Source organism: Embiotoca jacksoni, unplaced genomic scaffold (genome assembly GCF_022577435.1).
Source record: "Embiotoca jacksoni isolate LCO1_2020_lvr unplaced genomic scaffold, fEmbJac1.0.p SCAF_78, whole genome shotgun sequence".
In the NCBI taxonomy this organism is placed as follows: Eukaryota; Metazoa; Chordata; class Actinopteri; family Embiotocidae; genus Embiotoca; species Embiotoca jacksoni.
In genome coordinates, this window is record NW_027185434.1 from 240,973 (window position 1) to 255,000 (window position 14,028).

The following is a 14,028-nucleotide window of genomic DNA, read 5'->3' on the forward strand; positions in this document are numbered from 1 at the left end:
AACTGAATGAATATACTTTTGTTTTAATGAATATTTAATACAAAATTACACAATCGTGATAATGAACCAGTGAAAACAAACATGACATTCTCTTCCAGTGTCCCATCAACAGTTATCTCCTAAATTAAAATCCAGTCTCTTGTAAACATGTTATTATCTACAGGCCAAACACTGGTTCCAATAACCCCTCGTTAACCTGCCACGCCCCTCTGCGCCCCCTGGTGGCAGGTGTGTGCAGCAGCAGATGTTTGACTGATATCAGGAGGCTGCGTGTGCTCTGTATCGATAAATCACATTTTATTTAGAAACCCTCCCATTGTGCCCCCTCAGTTAAAAAAATGACAAATCACATACGGCCAAAAAACTAAATACATTTAAAGAAAAAAAGATGAAATTAAGAAAAAACTTGTTTGGCCCAAAGTGGAAAAAAAATGACCGCTAGCAGGAATACCTTGATTTGTATTTAGACTTTGTCCAGAGTGAAAAGGGATAGTAAAACAAAAGATGCTTTCATTTTTTTATCATATGTCAAAATAAAAAAATAAAAGTCTCACAAAAAGAAAAACTTTGCGTGGCTCCTTGCAGCAGCTGGACTTCTACAGACAGCAGCAGAACGATCAGTTCAATCACAACGTGTCCTTGATTAATAATCGATTGTGCTCTTACAACATCATAAGTACTCTGATCCACTACGACCGAGTCCGAACCGGCAGGCTGAAGACGTCCTCCCGGCGGGCGTCACTACCTGGACCGCCGCTCTTTTCTGTTCTTGTCCAGGCTCTTGTCCATTGTCTTTTCGCTGTCCCCTCGGCATTTGGGGCAGAACCATTTGCCCTTGGGCTTGTAGGTGAGGCCCACGCAGGAGAAGTGGAACCACTCGATGGGGCACTGCTCGTTGTCGCAGCCGATCATCTCCCCGTAAGACACCTGCTCACAGAGGCAGTAGGTCGGCTCGTTGGGGTCGATGGCGAAGTCGATCGGCGAGGCGTCGCGCTCCTGTTTGGACTTGCGCTTCTTCTTCTTGGCGGACTTGGACTTCTTCTCCCGGGGCGGCGGGAGGGCCAGCTCCTCCACGGGGTCGTCCACCAGAGAGCCGTTGGCCGACGGGTAGCTGGAGTCGCGGCTCTCGCTGTTGCGTTGGCGTCGCGGGCGGCGGGTCGAGGCGCGTTCGGGAGCTTGGGACTCTTGGACGCTGGAGCGCCGCTCGGCGGGGATCCGCTCGGCCTCGCCGGGCTCCTGCAGGCACTGAGAGTGAGAGTCCATCTGCCGGGAGCGGTTCTCCACCAGCTCCGTCATCTGCGTCACCACGTGGATCTTCTCGTCGCCCAGCTCCTGGCTGACGATGAGCGCTCGCTGCAGCTGCACCTGCAGCCGCTTCCTCTGAGCCGCATCCTGCTCTCCTTTGTACTTCTCGAACACGTCGTCCACCTCCTTCAGCACCTCTGCAGAGGACAGGACACGTTAATGTGCACGTCACACACGGGACACATTTCTCAATCTGGATTTTTAATATTGTTTTCATTCCATTCATTTTAATTAAAGATCACACGTTGATACAAGGAGCTCCCAGTCAAAACATCCAGAAATGAAACCCGTTGGTGAAGCTTCATGTCTGAACTGGTTGGTTGTTGGAGCGTCATGTGACCTCCTTCAAACAACACAGATGCTGCAACGTTTGTGAACTCCTAAGAATTGTCTTTATTTCTGCATAAATAGGACTTCAAATATCATGACATTTTCAAAACAAGTCCTAAAATTGGTTAAGAGGAAACCAATAAAGAAAGAAGTGTTAAATTCTGATTCTTGTTCATTTCATGATGTGCTGTGACCTCCTTGATCAGGAATAACTGCAACGACACGTTCCTGCTGTGTTGATCACTTCTGAACTTCATCCTTCAACATTTCTATTCAGGACTTTGACTTTCCAAAACACGACTTCTATTCTTCTTCCAACCGTTCTGTGGTAGAAGGACTCTTCTGCTTTGGGTCGATGTTTACCGACACGTGTTTTCACATGTTCATTTACCGGTAAAATTCAGAATTCATCGTTCCCTTCGATGATGACGAGCCATCCTGGACCACATGGAGCCAAAACAACCCAAACTGTGAGACCGGCTGTGAGGAGGTTCTGGACCCTTTAACGTTCTCCCAACGTGACGCTTCTCATTTCAACACAAAACCGTTCTATTTTTCTTTCATCGTGTTCTTGTGATCTCTGGTTCCTGTTGGAGAACGTTTGGGTAACGATTCCCTGCCTGAACGCACAATTAAGAAACCACAAGTTGTCTGAAACTTGGAACCCTTTTTGGGATTTGGCAGGACGGTAGGAAGACGTTTGGTGTCTGACGTCCTACGTTATTTTAACTAATGTTTATGTTGCTTTCTATCTTTTTTTTATGTGAAGCGCTTTGAGGGACGGAGACGACACATGAAAGGAAAAATCAGTGTAAGCTTTGTTTAGAGAGCAGGTTACATTTCAGCTGTAGCTTTTTGCAAGTCTTCAGGAAACACTGCAAACTTTTGTTGAAGTGAAGCAGGAGGTGGTCACGTTAGGAGCAGAGGATCCTGGGAGGAGGAGGAGGAGGAGGAGCGTGGCTGGGCTGCAGTGAACTCCTGCCTCCAGGAAATGACGGCAGGGGGTTACCTAGTAGAGGGGCTATCCGGCTCTGCAGCTCAGTCGACGGAGCAGACGGAGTGTGAAGCAGAACCTGGATGTGTGAACCGCTGCAGGTCGTGTTTCGGTGTCGGAGGACTCCGACGGAGGCTCGGAGAGGAGCTGCTGCTGCTCAGCCTGCGTCCACATGAAGCAACAATGAGGACTGTTTTCTGCCGTGTAGCCGCAGTGCTGCCCGCCTCTGACACCGGACCACCGTTACTGATAACGGAGCAATGAGCGAAAAGAACCGACGAACAACAAGAGGGAAAAAACCCGGAGCCACTGTGGTCTGTCAGCCACGGTCACCACATGAATAAACACAACCATCCACCTCCTTCACACCGAAACTCCGGTTTTGGCTTCAGCATTCATTCCAATCACAAAGCAGAGTTTGATTTAAATCAGTGGCCAAGTTTATTTCTTGTTTTCAGAGGTCGACTCTTCATAATTGTCAGCGAAAACATCGTGGTGGACGACAGTGTACACCTACTGGGAAAGTTGACATTTTATTATTACATAGTCCTAATTTTGGGATTATATCTACGCCGATTTTGTCTTTGGACACATCTTATTGATTAATGCTCTAGTGTCGTGCTGTAGTGTGCATGTACGTTTGTCCACAGAAGGAAACCTTAAATGACACAATTTCCCAATGGACTCTGGTGCTGCACACCAAACAGAACGGAGCGTACCCGGGCTGCGCTTTCAGACAGATGTCAGCCTCGTTCCTTGAACATCTTGCTCGTCCGTGTTTTCAGACACATTTCAGACAGTCATGAGTGCTGATCGGAGCAGGAGAGAAAAGGAGCTCCGAGCTCTGCAAAATGGGAACAGACCGCTCGCGCCTGCTCCACCATTTCAGCACAGCACGCCAGACTACCGTCACTGTTTCTCTAATTCTGTACACGCAGCCGGGATTAGAGATAGAAACATGTGAACACGGTACCTTGATACTTTGCATCAATTTCTCGAAGCAGGGAAACATTTCTTTGTATGTCCAAAGGCAGCGACTCCACACATTCCAGGTAATCCTCCACATAGTTGACCAGTTGTTGCGTCTTGTCGCTGTTTGCATGGTGGCTCAACATCATGTCCGCTGCAGGCGGGACGCCAAACAACACGCAGGAAACCGGACAAATATACTGTTCAAATCAAATGCTTGGCTACTTTGAAGCTTGTAGGGCAGTTCACTTCAAACAAAACTCATGTCAGTGCGCATGCGGGAGTATTTTCCTTTTATGGTAGTGTACAGTTTCCTTTCACTTGTCGTCATCGAAGGCGGGGCCACGAGGCTCCGAAGCATCGTGATTGGCAGAGCGTCGCCTCATTAGCGCCGTGTTTTCCCGGGAAATTGAACACGGAGCTGCGGTGGTTGAGGCTGAAGCCAAATCTGACCTTTTGTTTCATTCTGGTGCAAATTAGCAGCGAGATTAAAAACGCATTCTGTCATTTTTCACCATATAAATTACATATCTGTGTTTCAGCAGAATCCAAAATATAAACCTGTTTTACTGCCATGTTCAGGCTACATATTTTAACAAATGCTTTCAATAGAAAAAGATGAACTTGCACCTACTATTAGGGACAACCCAACAGCAGCCATTTGTCTATTTTAAAGACTACAAACTGGGTCTCAAAGTAAAACAGTGAGAAAAGTAATTTCTCCGTGTATTTCAGGAGTATTTTTTATAATTTAGCATCCGGAGGAGTTGGAGAGACCTGCTGATAAAAGGAGAGTCAGGATGGAAGCAGTGGACAGAGATGACGCAGCTTTTAGAGCCGTGGATCCAACACTTCCCACAATGCAACTGCATAGTGCTTCTTCTTTTTTTTTTTTAAGATACTAATTGCACATGTTTTTGATTTCAAAACTCAGAGAGTGCAGTTTTTGCTGTACAGAGATGAGTTCGGTCACTTAGCTCTGATGTTCAACCAACTAAAAACAACACAATAAGACAAAAGATATCGCGAACAGGAAGCAGACGAGCAGGTGTGTTTGTGCATTCAGTGCATTTCTGAAGCACCTGTCATCCACCAGCTCACGAGGCTGAGCTGAAAACACGCCTGACTGCGGTGATACCACGCAATTAAACAGCGTCGCTGTCGGCCACCTGCTCTTATTTCCTCTTTCTGTGTCACATGAAGTGAGGAATTATTAATATGTGCATATTCTCCGTGTTCTGTCCACTGACGCTCACAGTTTCAGCAGAGCCAGTCACTTAAAACACGTTAATCAATAAAATGATTTTAAAAGATTGATCTTTCTGGTTCATTGTGACTTTCTGATTTGAAACGTGTCTGCATGCGTCACTTTCTACATTTACTACAGTATTAGTAGCTGTTCACTTCCAGAACCAACAACAGGCTCCTGGTAGAACTTCTACTACAGTTACTGCGTCCACTGAGACTACTGCTGTACTTTTATGTTAATACTCCAAACACCTTCTACAATACTGGGATAATTACAAGTAATATTATTAAGAAGTAATATTATTGCTACCACAACAACATTACTAGACTGAAACTACTTTAACTATGAAATCACTACTTCTATTACTGCCACAACATTGATGACTATTGTGTTTGCTGCAGAAACAATAGTTTCTCCAGCAGATTGAATGTTTCTGTTGGTCAGTTTTAAATGACATGAACAGATTTCTGAGTCCAGTTTCGTTTCGTTTCTGCAGGATCACGTGACCTTTCACGCCACTTTTAGGCCGTTGCTTCCTTCTCTGCTGTCACAGTGTAGTTTCATTTCCTCACTGCTGCTGTCGGTAATTAGCCGAGTCAGCATCAGCGCTTCCTGTTGCTGCTTTCAAAATAAAATCCCTACAGTTACACCTTCCTCCAGCCTGTGATCATGTTTAGTGTTTTTTTTTTTTTAGACTGTTTCTGTCATGTTGGCCTCTTCTCATCCTCTCCACTCATCCAGCTGCCTCAAACTCCCTATTAAATAAAATCTTACTTAAATAGAAAAAAAAAAAAAAACCGAATTACATAATTTGCCTAATTTATTTTTAGATATAGACAAATTGGAAGTGAGGTTTGTATTTTAATTACAACATTATTGTAAGTTGTTATTCAGCACATTTAAGGGGTTTTACACCCTTTGATCCACGAAGAAAACCATTAAAACACCTTAATGTATTCCCAATTTGAATTCATAACATGAATGAATTTGTCAAATACAAAAATGTGCTTTTAAGTTACACAATAGGAGATGGGTGCCTTGTAATCTCGGGCTATATTTCACATTATAAAGAAAAATTGTAGCCTATTTACAACAAATATGAGTAACACCGTTCAAAACACAGCATATTCATGAGGCTCTTGATTTTATTAGCATACAGAATAATATGAAATACAGAAAAAAAATAACTTTGTATGTAAGGAAAAATGTATATTAAAATGTCTTGGCCTTTCTGGTCTCCGTGCCGGAGACCTCGGCAGGTTTTTATTTCTTAAAACACATCGGTTTGACTTCCGGTCGTGTTGCGCCTGCGCAGCTTGACCTGCAGTATATTAATGCGTGGAGCCGCAGCGGTGCTGCACATTGAGCTCCTCGGTGAACTCCTCGGTGGACTCCTCGGTGAACTCCTCGGTGGACTCCTCGCTCCTCTCCTCGGTGGACTCCTCGCTCCTCTCCTCGCTCCTCTCCTCGGTGGACTCCTCGGTGAACTCCTCGGTGGACTCCTCGCTCCTCTCCTCGCTCCTCTCCTCGGTGGACTCCTCGGTGGACTCCTCGCTCCTCTCCTCGGTGGACTCCTCGCTCCTCTCCTCGCTCCTCTCCTCGGTGGACTCCTCGGTGAACTCGTCCCTCCGTCACTACTCGCCACCATGCAGAGAGCTGCTGTGTTCATCTTTATTACCTGTTGCGCGCTTTCAGGTAAGAAGATTTCTGTTTCTCCCGAAGTGCCAAAGTAAAAGCGCAAATATTGTGTCGGTGTTTCTGAGCAGTTTGTTCGTAAAAAGCCAGAATCAGTGCTCCAGAATAATTATTCAGCCTTAAAACAAGCGAATTTGTGTCACTAAAATATTTGAAATAATTGTTTGCCGTCTTTGTGTTTGTTTTCCTGAGTCAGTGAGGAAGTCGGTTCTGTTGTTTTGCTCTGTATGAACGAGGCAGAGGATGTTTTCATCAGAAGTCGTTGTGACTTCCTGGATTGTTTCAGGAACAGAAATGTCCGCAGTTTTACAGGTCACAGTCACATGTCTGCTGGCAGATGAGAGCTGAGTGGTTTTTAAAGACAGGATGAATCTGCAACCGGTGCTGGAACTCCGAATCCACCGCTGGACACAGCAGGGACACTTTATACCAACTTGTCAAGTTCATTTTTGGTAGTTTACATTTTAAAAGCACTTTAAAACGGGTGTAACATGTGGCCTTTCAGAGGGATGTGTGTTGAGTATTTTGGTGGTTGTTTTAAAGGTGACCACCGAACTGGAGGACCGTTTCTATTCACCCTTTTATTGCTCCTTCTAACCTCCATGTGTTGCTATCACTGAAATGAAAGTTGCACCCTGACCACTGATCTGTTGAAGCCAGACACTTGTTCTGTTTGAACGTTGCACTGTGACTCAGTAACCACTGCTGATAAGATGACAACACATTGGCACTTTGAGAAATATGAAGCTGTCAGCTGACGTCAACATGAAAATCCGTTTTTTTTAATTTCCTGTTTGTTTCGCTGTTTAATAATTCAGACATCAGTAGTTTTAGTCAATAAACATTCATCTCTATTGTTTTTATAATGGATTAAGTTATTTTGGGGATTGCGAAAGGGCTCACCAGTACTGGCAAACCAAAGATAGATATCACCGAACTCTGCCTTATGGAGTAACTTTTTTAGCCTGTTTTGGCTCATTGTTTTGGTGAGCTGCATTCTGGGTGTTTCTTGTGGGGAAGCTTTTTATTCTAAACTACTAGCTCACCATCACAGTTAGCTGAAGAGGTGAGTACTTTTCTCTGTAGTTGGTGGAGACCAAAACAAAGCTAAAAGGAGTCACTTTGGGTTAAATTCATGTGGTGGCACAAACTCAAATGAATCATGTGATTGCTCAGTAAAAAAGGGAATTACAGGACAACCGATTTGCCATAATAAATTTATTTAAGGCAATAATATGTCTGATGTTGTGTTCACAGCGATGCCAAAATGTCCAAAAATCAACCAATGTAGCTTTAAGTTGAGACAACTAAATTAGGAAATGGTTTCCATGTATGAATATTTCTTTCTTTCTTTCTTTCTTACTGAAGCGCTGACATTGGCTGAAAAGACCAAGGATTCCAAACCTCCTGCAACTGTGGTCCCTGCAGAAAGCTTTAGCCAAACACCCAACTCAACGGCTGAATCCACCACCACGCCTACACCCACCAACACCACCACGCTTAAACCCACCACCACGCCTACACCCACCAACACCACCACGCTTAAACCCACCACCACGCCTACACCCACCAACACCACCACGCTTAAACCCACCACCAAACCTAAACCCACAAACACCACCACGCATAAACCCACCACCACGCCTACACCCACCAACACCACCACGCCTAAACCCACCACCAAACCTAAACCCACAAACACCACCACGCATAAACCCACCACCACGCCTAAACCCACTCCCACAACTACGACCCCACCCCGCCCTGGACCGACTCCCTCCACCAATGTGACCGTAGGAAACTACACTCTGATGGCAGACAAAACCGTGGTTTGCCTGATGGCTCAGATGGCGCTGAAGATCCGACTACAAACACCAAAGGTACATTTCATCAGTCACATCAAACATTGTTGAAAGGTTTTGCTCATTTTCTGAGCAGCTTCTAGTCCTGAAATTTCATTCAGGGAGTTTGTAAGCCGCTTCAGGACTTTACCAACGTGGATCCTGCATCAGCCTCTGACTCCGCTTTTGCAAATTCAGTTGTCAGCGTCCCATTTTCAGGAATTGAGAATGTTTCTTAATGTGAGCTCTGATTTTCTCACTTGGTGGCTGTGAAAGTTCAAACACGAGTCATCTTTGGGTTATTTCAGGATGGCTTTCTGTAAACACCTTATATGAAGAACACCGCCATGGTACCTCACACATCCACAGCCCTTATTTCTCTCATTAATTTTCAGGCCAATGGCACCTTCATCGTTCAACCGAAGGACACCCAAACCGAAGGACGTTGTAAGGAAACCACGGCCAACCTTACCCTCGTCTTCAAAGAGGGCTTCATCACCTTCCTCTACAACAAGGTACTCACTGCAATAACTCATTGTCAACCTGTAATTCATGACTGTGACATTAAATAACCCACTTAGTCTTTGATGACAAATAATGAGCGGTAACCAGTGAGGAAGTGTTAAAAAAGGGAAGTAGCGCATGTGACTGGGAAACTACATCTCTGCTGTTTGATTCATGTGATGGTTTTCTCAGTGATTTGTTGAAGCACAACATTAATTTATTATCGTATATTTACACTAACAAACGACAGATGGATTGGAAATATATATTCTCTACATTTGGTCTTTATTTATACAAAAACAAAACAGGAGATTTGATTATTCATCTGTTACATTTGCTTGTTTACCATATTTCGATAATTTATTACAAAAACCTGCTATTGGAAAGCAACTGTACTGAACTATTAAAACACATGAGACATTTTCTAGATAGTTGAAAAAGGTTCTTATGGATTGTATTGATCTATTATGTTCTGTGAAATCTCTCTCGGTTCTTTCCTGAAACTACCAACCGACATCTGTGGTGTTGCAGCTCGTGAACGAGGAGTCAATAACAACAACAGAGTTTATCTGCTGTTCAATCGAAGTCTCACTGAGTGTTACTTTTATTTTCCTTTGTGAGAAAGTGAAGCATGTTGCTCGGGTGTCTCTCCTCCGTATCTGAGATTAGAATTCACATGCTTTGTGATGTTGTATTTAAAGATCACGTGTTACCAGTGTGGCTGTGCGTGTAGTACGTTGGGTTGGTTTGGACTTGTTCATTGGAGATCTCTAAAACAGTTTAATGGAAAACAACATCGATTATTAAAGTTCACCATCCTTATCTAGTAACATGATGGCACAGTCCGGTTGAGCAGGTTTATTTGGTTTTCATACTTCAGATTAGTGTCACTTTTATTTTGCTGAAAATGCTTAACTGCATTTTAAGGTTCAAGTTATGAAAGTTATGAAAAACACATAAAACTGAAACTCAAAATTTAAACATTAGAGGAACTACAAAGGAAAAAAAAACCTTTTGTAAAATAGATAACTACTAAGGCTCAACAATAAATGTTTTATTTAATGTGTGTTTTTATCAACTTGAAACAGGCTGTCAGAAACCAACCCTGCTTCACGCAAATGATATTGAAAGTTCCTCCAAACTTTATTCTGGCTTAGAAAATGTCAAACAACTAACCTGACCACTTTCTTTGTTCAGCTAGTAAACGATAGCTAAATAAGAAGTGGATACTTTAAAGGGCGCCGAATAACTTGAATTAAAGTTGCACACCTGGTTTCATGAGCCTCCCTGCTGCAGGTGGACCTTAGAGAGCCCACACAGTTTACTTTCGTAATGAGGTTCGTGATACAAAGAGTAAAGTTTGGCCTTTTTTGCAGCTTGAGATGTTTGCGGTCTTTGAAAAAAAACCTTTTTGGGCTGCGAGGGATTTTTATCATTGCAATACTGTGAGTGGCCACTGGGACAAATGGCAGCGATGAGTGGCAGCACTCTTTTTACGAAGCCCGCGGAGTGCTAGCAGTACATACCGTACCCTCAAGCATTGCTACTACTATCAATAGTTACACATTATACGTTTCTTCAGATTCAACTCGTGACTTTTTAGTATTAAGTATAAAGATAAGCATTATCTTATTGCTTCTGTATGCTGCTGTAGCGAAAAAATGTCCCCTCGGGGATTAATAAAGTAACTACCTAACCGAACTTTTGTGGTTATTTACACAAAGAACAGCAACTCATACAAATACATCAACAGATGGCAGAATATATCATGCTTCAACTTGCAGTTTATGGTATTTATATACTTTCAAAGTAGTTTTGCACTTCATAAATGGAATATGTTTTGGAAAAAAATAAATATATTGTGACCTAATAGCCAGCAATAATGTATTTGTTTTATGTAGCTTGACTAAAAGCAAGATGGTGAAATAATGTATAAGGGTTATTAATAAAACAATGATATTTGGTTGAAGTGGCCACATGAGCTGTTTTCTTTTACCACAAACTTCAACCTCTAATTTTTAGCATCAAATGTGCTGAAAAAACGTGTTTATCTGCCGTGAAGAGATCTCAGTTTGATCCTTAAAGGAACACGGCAATAAGATGTCCTGTTTTCTTCCATTTCTTCAGAGCGTTGCTGATAACAGCGTCTACGTCGATGCCGTGTCCTTCGACTTATCCTACCCTTTAAGCACAAGAGGTAAGTCAGCCTGCCGTTTTATTCAGCGTGAGATATTTAGGCTGCAGGTCAGGTTGCGCAACGCAGGCAAATATCAAAAAGGACAAAATGCATTTTAAGAGCCAACAACTTCCGTGTGTGTGTGTGTGTGTGTGTGTGTGTGTCTGTGTGTGTGTGTGTGTGTGTGTGTCTGTGTGTGTGTGTCTGTGTGTGTGTCTGTGTCTGTGTGTGTGTGTGTGTGTGTGTGTGTGTGTGTGTCTGTGTCTGTGTGTCTGTGTGTCTGTGTGTGTGTGTGTGTGTGTGTGTGTGTGTTAACTATGTACAGACACAAGCTGTGTAGAACTTTGGAGTCTCTGATACCGGTAACAACCAACCTACTTTCAGTGCGATGCCGTCCAACCAGTTTGGTTCCACAGCTGATTGACGCTGTTTGTCTTCATCCTAACTGGACTCGAGCTTTAATTTGTTGTCGTTGCAGGTAGCAACAAGCCGTACAACGCGAAAAACGATTCGCTGCATCTGTTCAGGGCGAAGGTGGGACACTCTTACTCCTGCACAGGGGAATCCATATACATGGGGAACGGACTGTACCTGGACGTCAGTCAGGACCGGATGCAGGCCTTCAATCTGACCAAGAGCAACAACTTCGGCTTTCGTAAGTTTCGTCGTGAAGAAAAATGAATCATGAGAGCTTCTTATCAATACTGCAGATTAAATGCATTGACAACATCTCCTACTGCAAAGGACAAAGAACCTGCACAGGTCAAAACCCTTGTAGCATATATATAAGGTACAGTATTTTTAAAGAAATGTCTGACTTTGTTTCAGTCTGTGTGGTTTAATAGTGCTGCTTCAGGACAGGTCATCCATATCATTATTATCTTTAGAGTCCACAACGACCTCCAACAGGTACGTCGACTGTTACGCAACACAACCACCTGCAGGTCAGAGGCCGAAGGTTGAACTACAGTCTGAGTGCAGCAGCAGCTTCTCACGACCACCGTGTGAAAAAGACAAAAAGTTTACACGTTTCAGCCTCGAACTGTTTTTATATTCAGTTTATATTAAGAGTTGCACATGTGCAGGCATAATGTGTACGTTCACTCACTAATCTGTCAGCTGTTGAAGCAGTTGCTGTGATTTGGTGAACTTTAAATGTAGTTCTGATTAAATTAATACATTTTAATATTGGCAGCCTCAGACCTCCATAAATAATAGTGAAGAAGCATTTGTAAGGATGAATGAATCTTTAAAATGAGGCTCCTGTTTCATGCTTTCACATGTTGTTGTGAATGAGGGAGTTAATGTGTGTGTGTGTGTGTGTGTGTGTGTGTGTGTGTGTGTGTGTGTGTGTGTGTGTGTGTGTGTGTGTGTTTTCCAGCTGACAATTGTCCCGCTGACCAGCCGGATTACCGCGTCGCCATCGCGGTGGGAGTGACGCTGCTCGTGCTCGTGGTCGTGGTCGTGGTGGCCTACCTGCTGGGCCGCAGGAGGAGGACCAACGGCTACCAGACTCTGTGAGCGGGGTAGGTCAGAGGTCGATCAGAGGTCATCCAGAGGTCGCTCACTCAGTGAGACTGTGATCTTTTTTTTGTGGGTAAAGGGCACTTCCACTAAAGCCACAGCTGTTATGTTTCTGTCCCTTCGTGTCTTGTTTACCTGATGTTCGGTTGTAACCGTGTTTTATCCGGAGCTTCCTGTGGACGGACGCCGGAGTCTGCCACCTTAAAGTGCTTCAGAGTTATCAATAAATAAACAGATGAATTTAAAAAGATGTTCAATTGGCACATGAAAGATATTTTAAAACAAACTTTAAGGACTCTTATACGACACTTTCAAGTCCGACCCGCAGCGCAGCAGACTGGCTGCTGATTGGCCAACTGTTGTGTGTCGACGGGAGTCCAGCCAATCAGAGCTGAGAAAACAGTTACAGTTCATTTGTAATTTCATTTAAACAATTTGTGATTAATTTATTATTTAAATTAACAACCAAGAAATAGAATTTGTAATTATCAAATAATTTTTTACTTTTAATTGAAGAAGGCATCATTTAAATGTAATGTAAAAAATTACTTTCATTTGAAAATGAAACTGAAGACAGTATAGTGGCAAACTCTGGACTCCATACAGACGGGTTTTAAAACGCCGACATAGAGTAATAGTGTTTTTAATTTAGTGTCAGTCGCCAACATGAATCTGTCAGAGTTACACAAAGTTACAAGAGTTTGACCTTCGAGTTGTTTTCACATCGAGGTGGAAACACTAAAATCTCTACAAACTGACATCTTCACAGATAAAAACTGACCTAAATGTGTCGATAGAATCAGTTCATTTAAAAAAAAAAAAAAATTGTTCTTTACCAATAGAATATGTCTGTGATTTTATATTAACTTTTTTTTGCCTCTTTTTATCATTGTAACACCACATCATACTCTCACTGGTCTCTGGAATTATGGAGTAAAAGTCACATATTTTATTATCTCATCTGTCTGGATTATAAACAGTTTAACTCAACAAACACATGATAAAGTTCATTTAAATGTTTCTACGTTGTTTTTAGCATTCAGGTGTTGAAATGTTTCGGTTGTTGGTTTTTAATAATCAGATCTTATGTGTTCTGGATTTAATTTTTTTAGAGAAAGTTACCAAGATTTAATCACGAACTGTTCAGGTGATTCTACTCAACATTGTTTGAATTGTTCATCTGCTCAAAGGGAAACTACGCAGTGTTTGTGAGAGATTCTTCCTGCCTGGTTAATTGCACTGATTGCCATCATTACTGATTACATTTGTGTTTCTCAAACTCTATATCGCTGATGCTGTGTGTTCATACAAATGAAGGGACGCAGCGTCCACGCGGGTCAGTAATGAATCTCGTCTGATCCTGATTAGATGTTTAATTGGTTTTACATTCATCACGTTGAATCCATCATTAATGAATAAATACATTTTTCTCAAATGCTGT

The 14,028-nt window shown here is 42.8% G+C and overlaps 2 protein-coding genes across 2 annotated transcripts in view; one reads left to right on the forward strand and one right to left on the reverse strand.

Moving 5' to 3' along the window:
• Positions 1 to 7: 7 nt before the first annotated feature.
• ing2 (inhibitor of growth family, member 2) lies at positions 8 to 3,747 on the reverse strand. Its single transcript, XM_069177823.1, has 2 exons — positions 3,603 to 3,747; positions 8 to 1,442 (listed from the first exon to the last, which is right to left on the reverse strand). The coding sequence occupies exons 1-2, from the start codon at positions 3,745 to 3,747 to the stop codon at positions 742 to 744; spliced, it is 846 nt and encodes a 281-aa protein (XP_069033924.1). The 3' UTR covers positions 8 to 741.
• Positions 3,748 to 6,197: 2,450 nt separating this feature from the next.
• cd68 (CD68 molecule) overlaps positions 6,198 to 14,028 on the forward strand; it is an 8,721-nt gene continuing 890 nt past the window's right edge. The window contains exons 1-6 of the mRNA XM_069177826.1: positions 6,198 to 6,542; positions 7,911 to 8,422; positions 8,779 to 8,898; positions 11,015 to 11,084; positions 11,542 to 11,718; positions 12,445 to 14,028. The exon at positions 12,445 to 14,028 is cut by the window's right edge and continues 890 nt beyond it. Coding sequence (XP_069033927.1) covers positions 6,494 to 6,542; positions 7,911 to 8,422; positions 8,779 to 8,898; positions 11,015 to 11,084; positions 11,542 to 11,718; positions 12,445 to 12,584 — 1,068 coding nt within the window. The 5' untranslated portion in view covers positions 6,198 to 6,493 and the 3' untranslated portion in view covers positions 12,585 to 14,028. The remainder of the gene's footprint in view (positions 6,543 to 7,910; positions 8,423 to 8,778; positions 8,899 to 11,014; positions 11,085 to 11,541; positions 11,719 to 12,444) is intronic.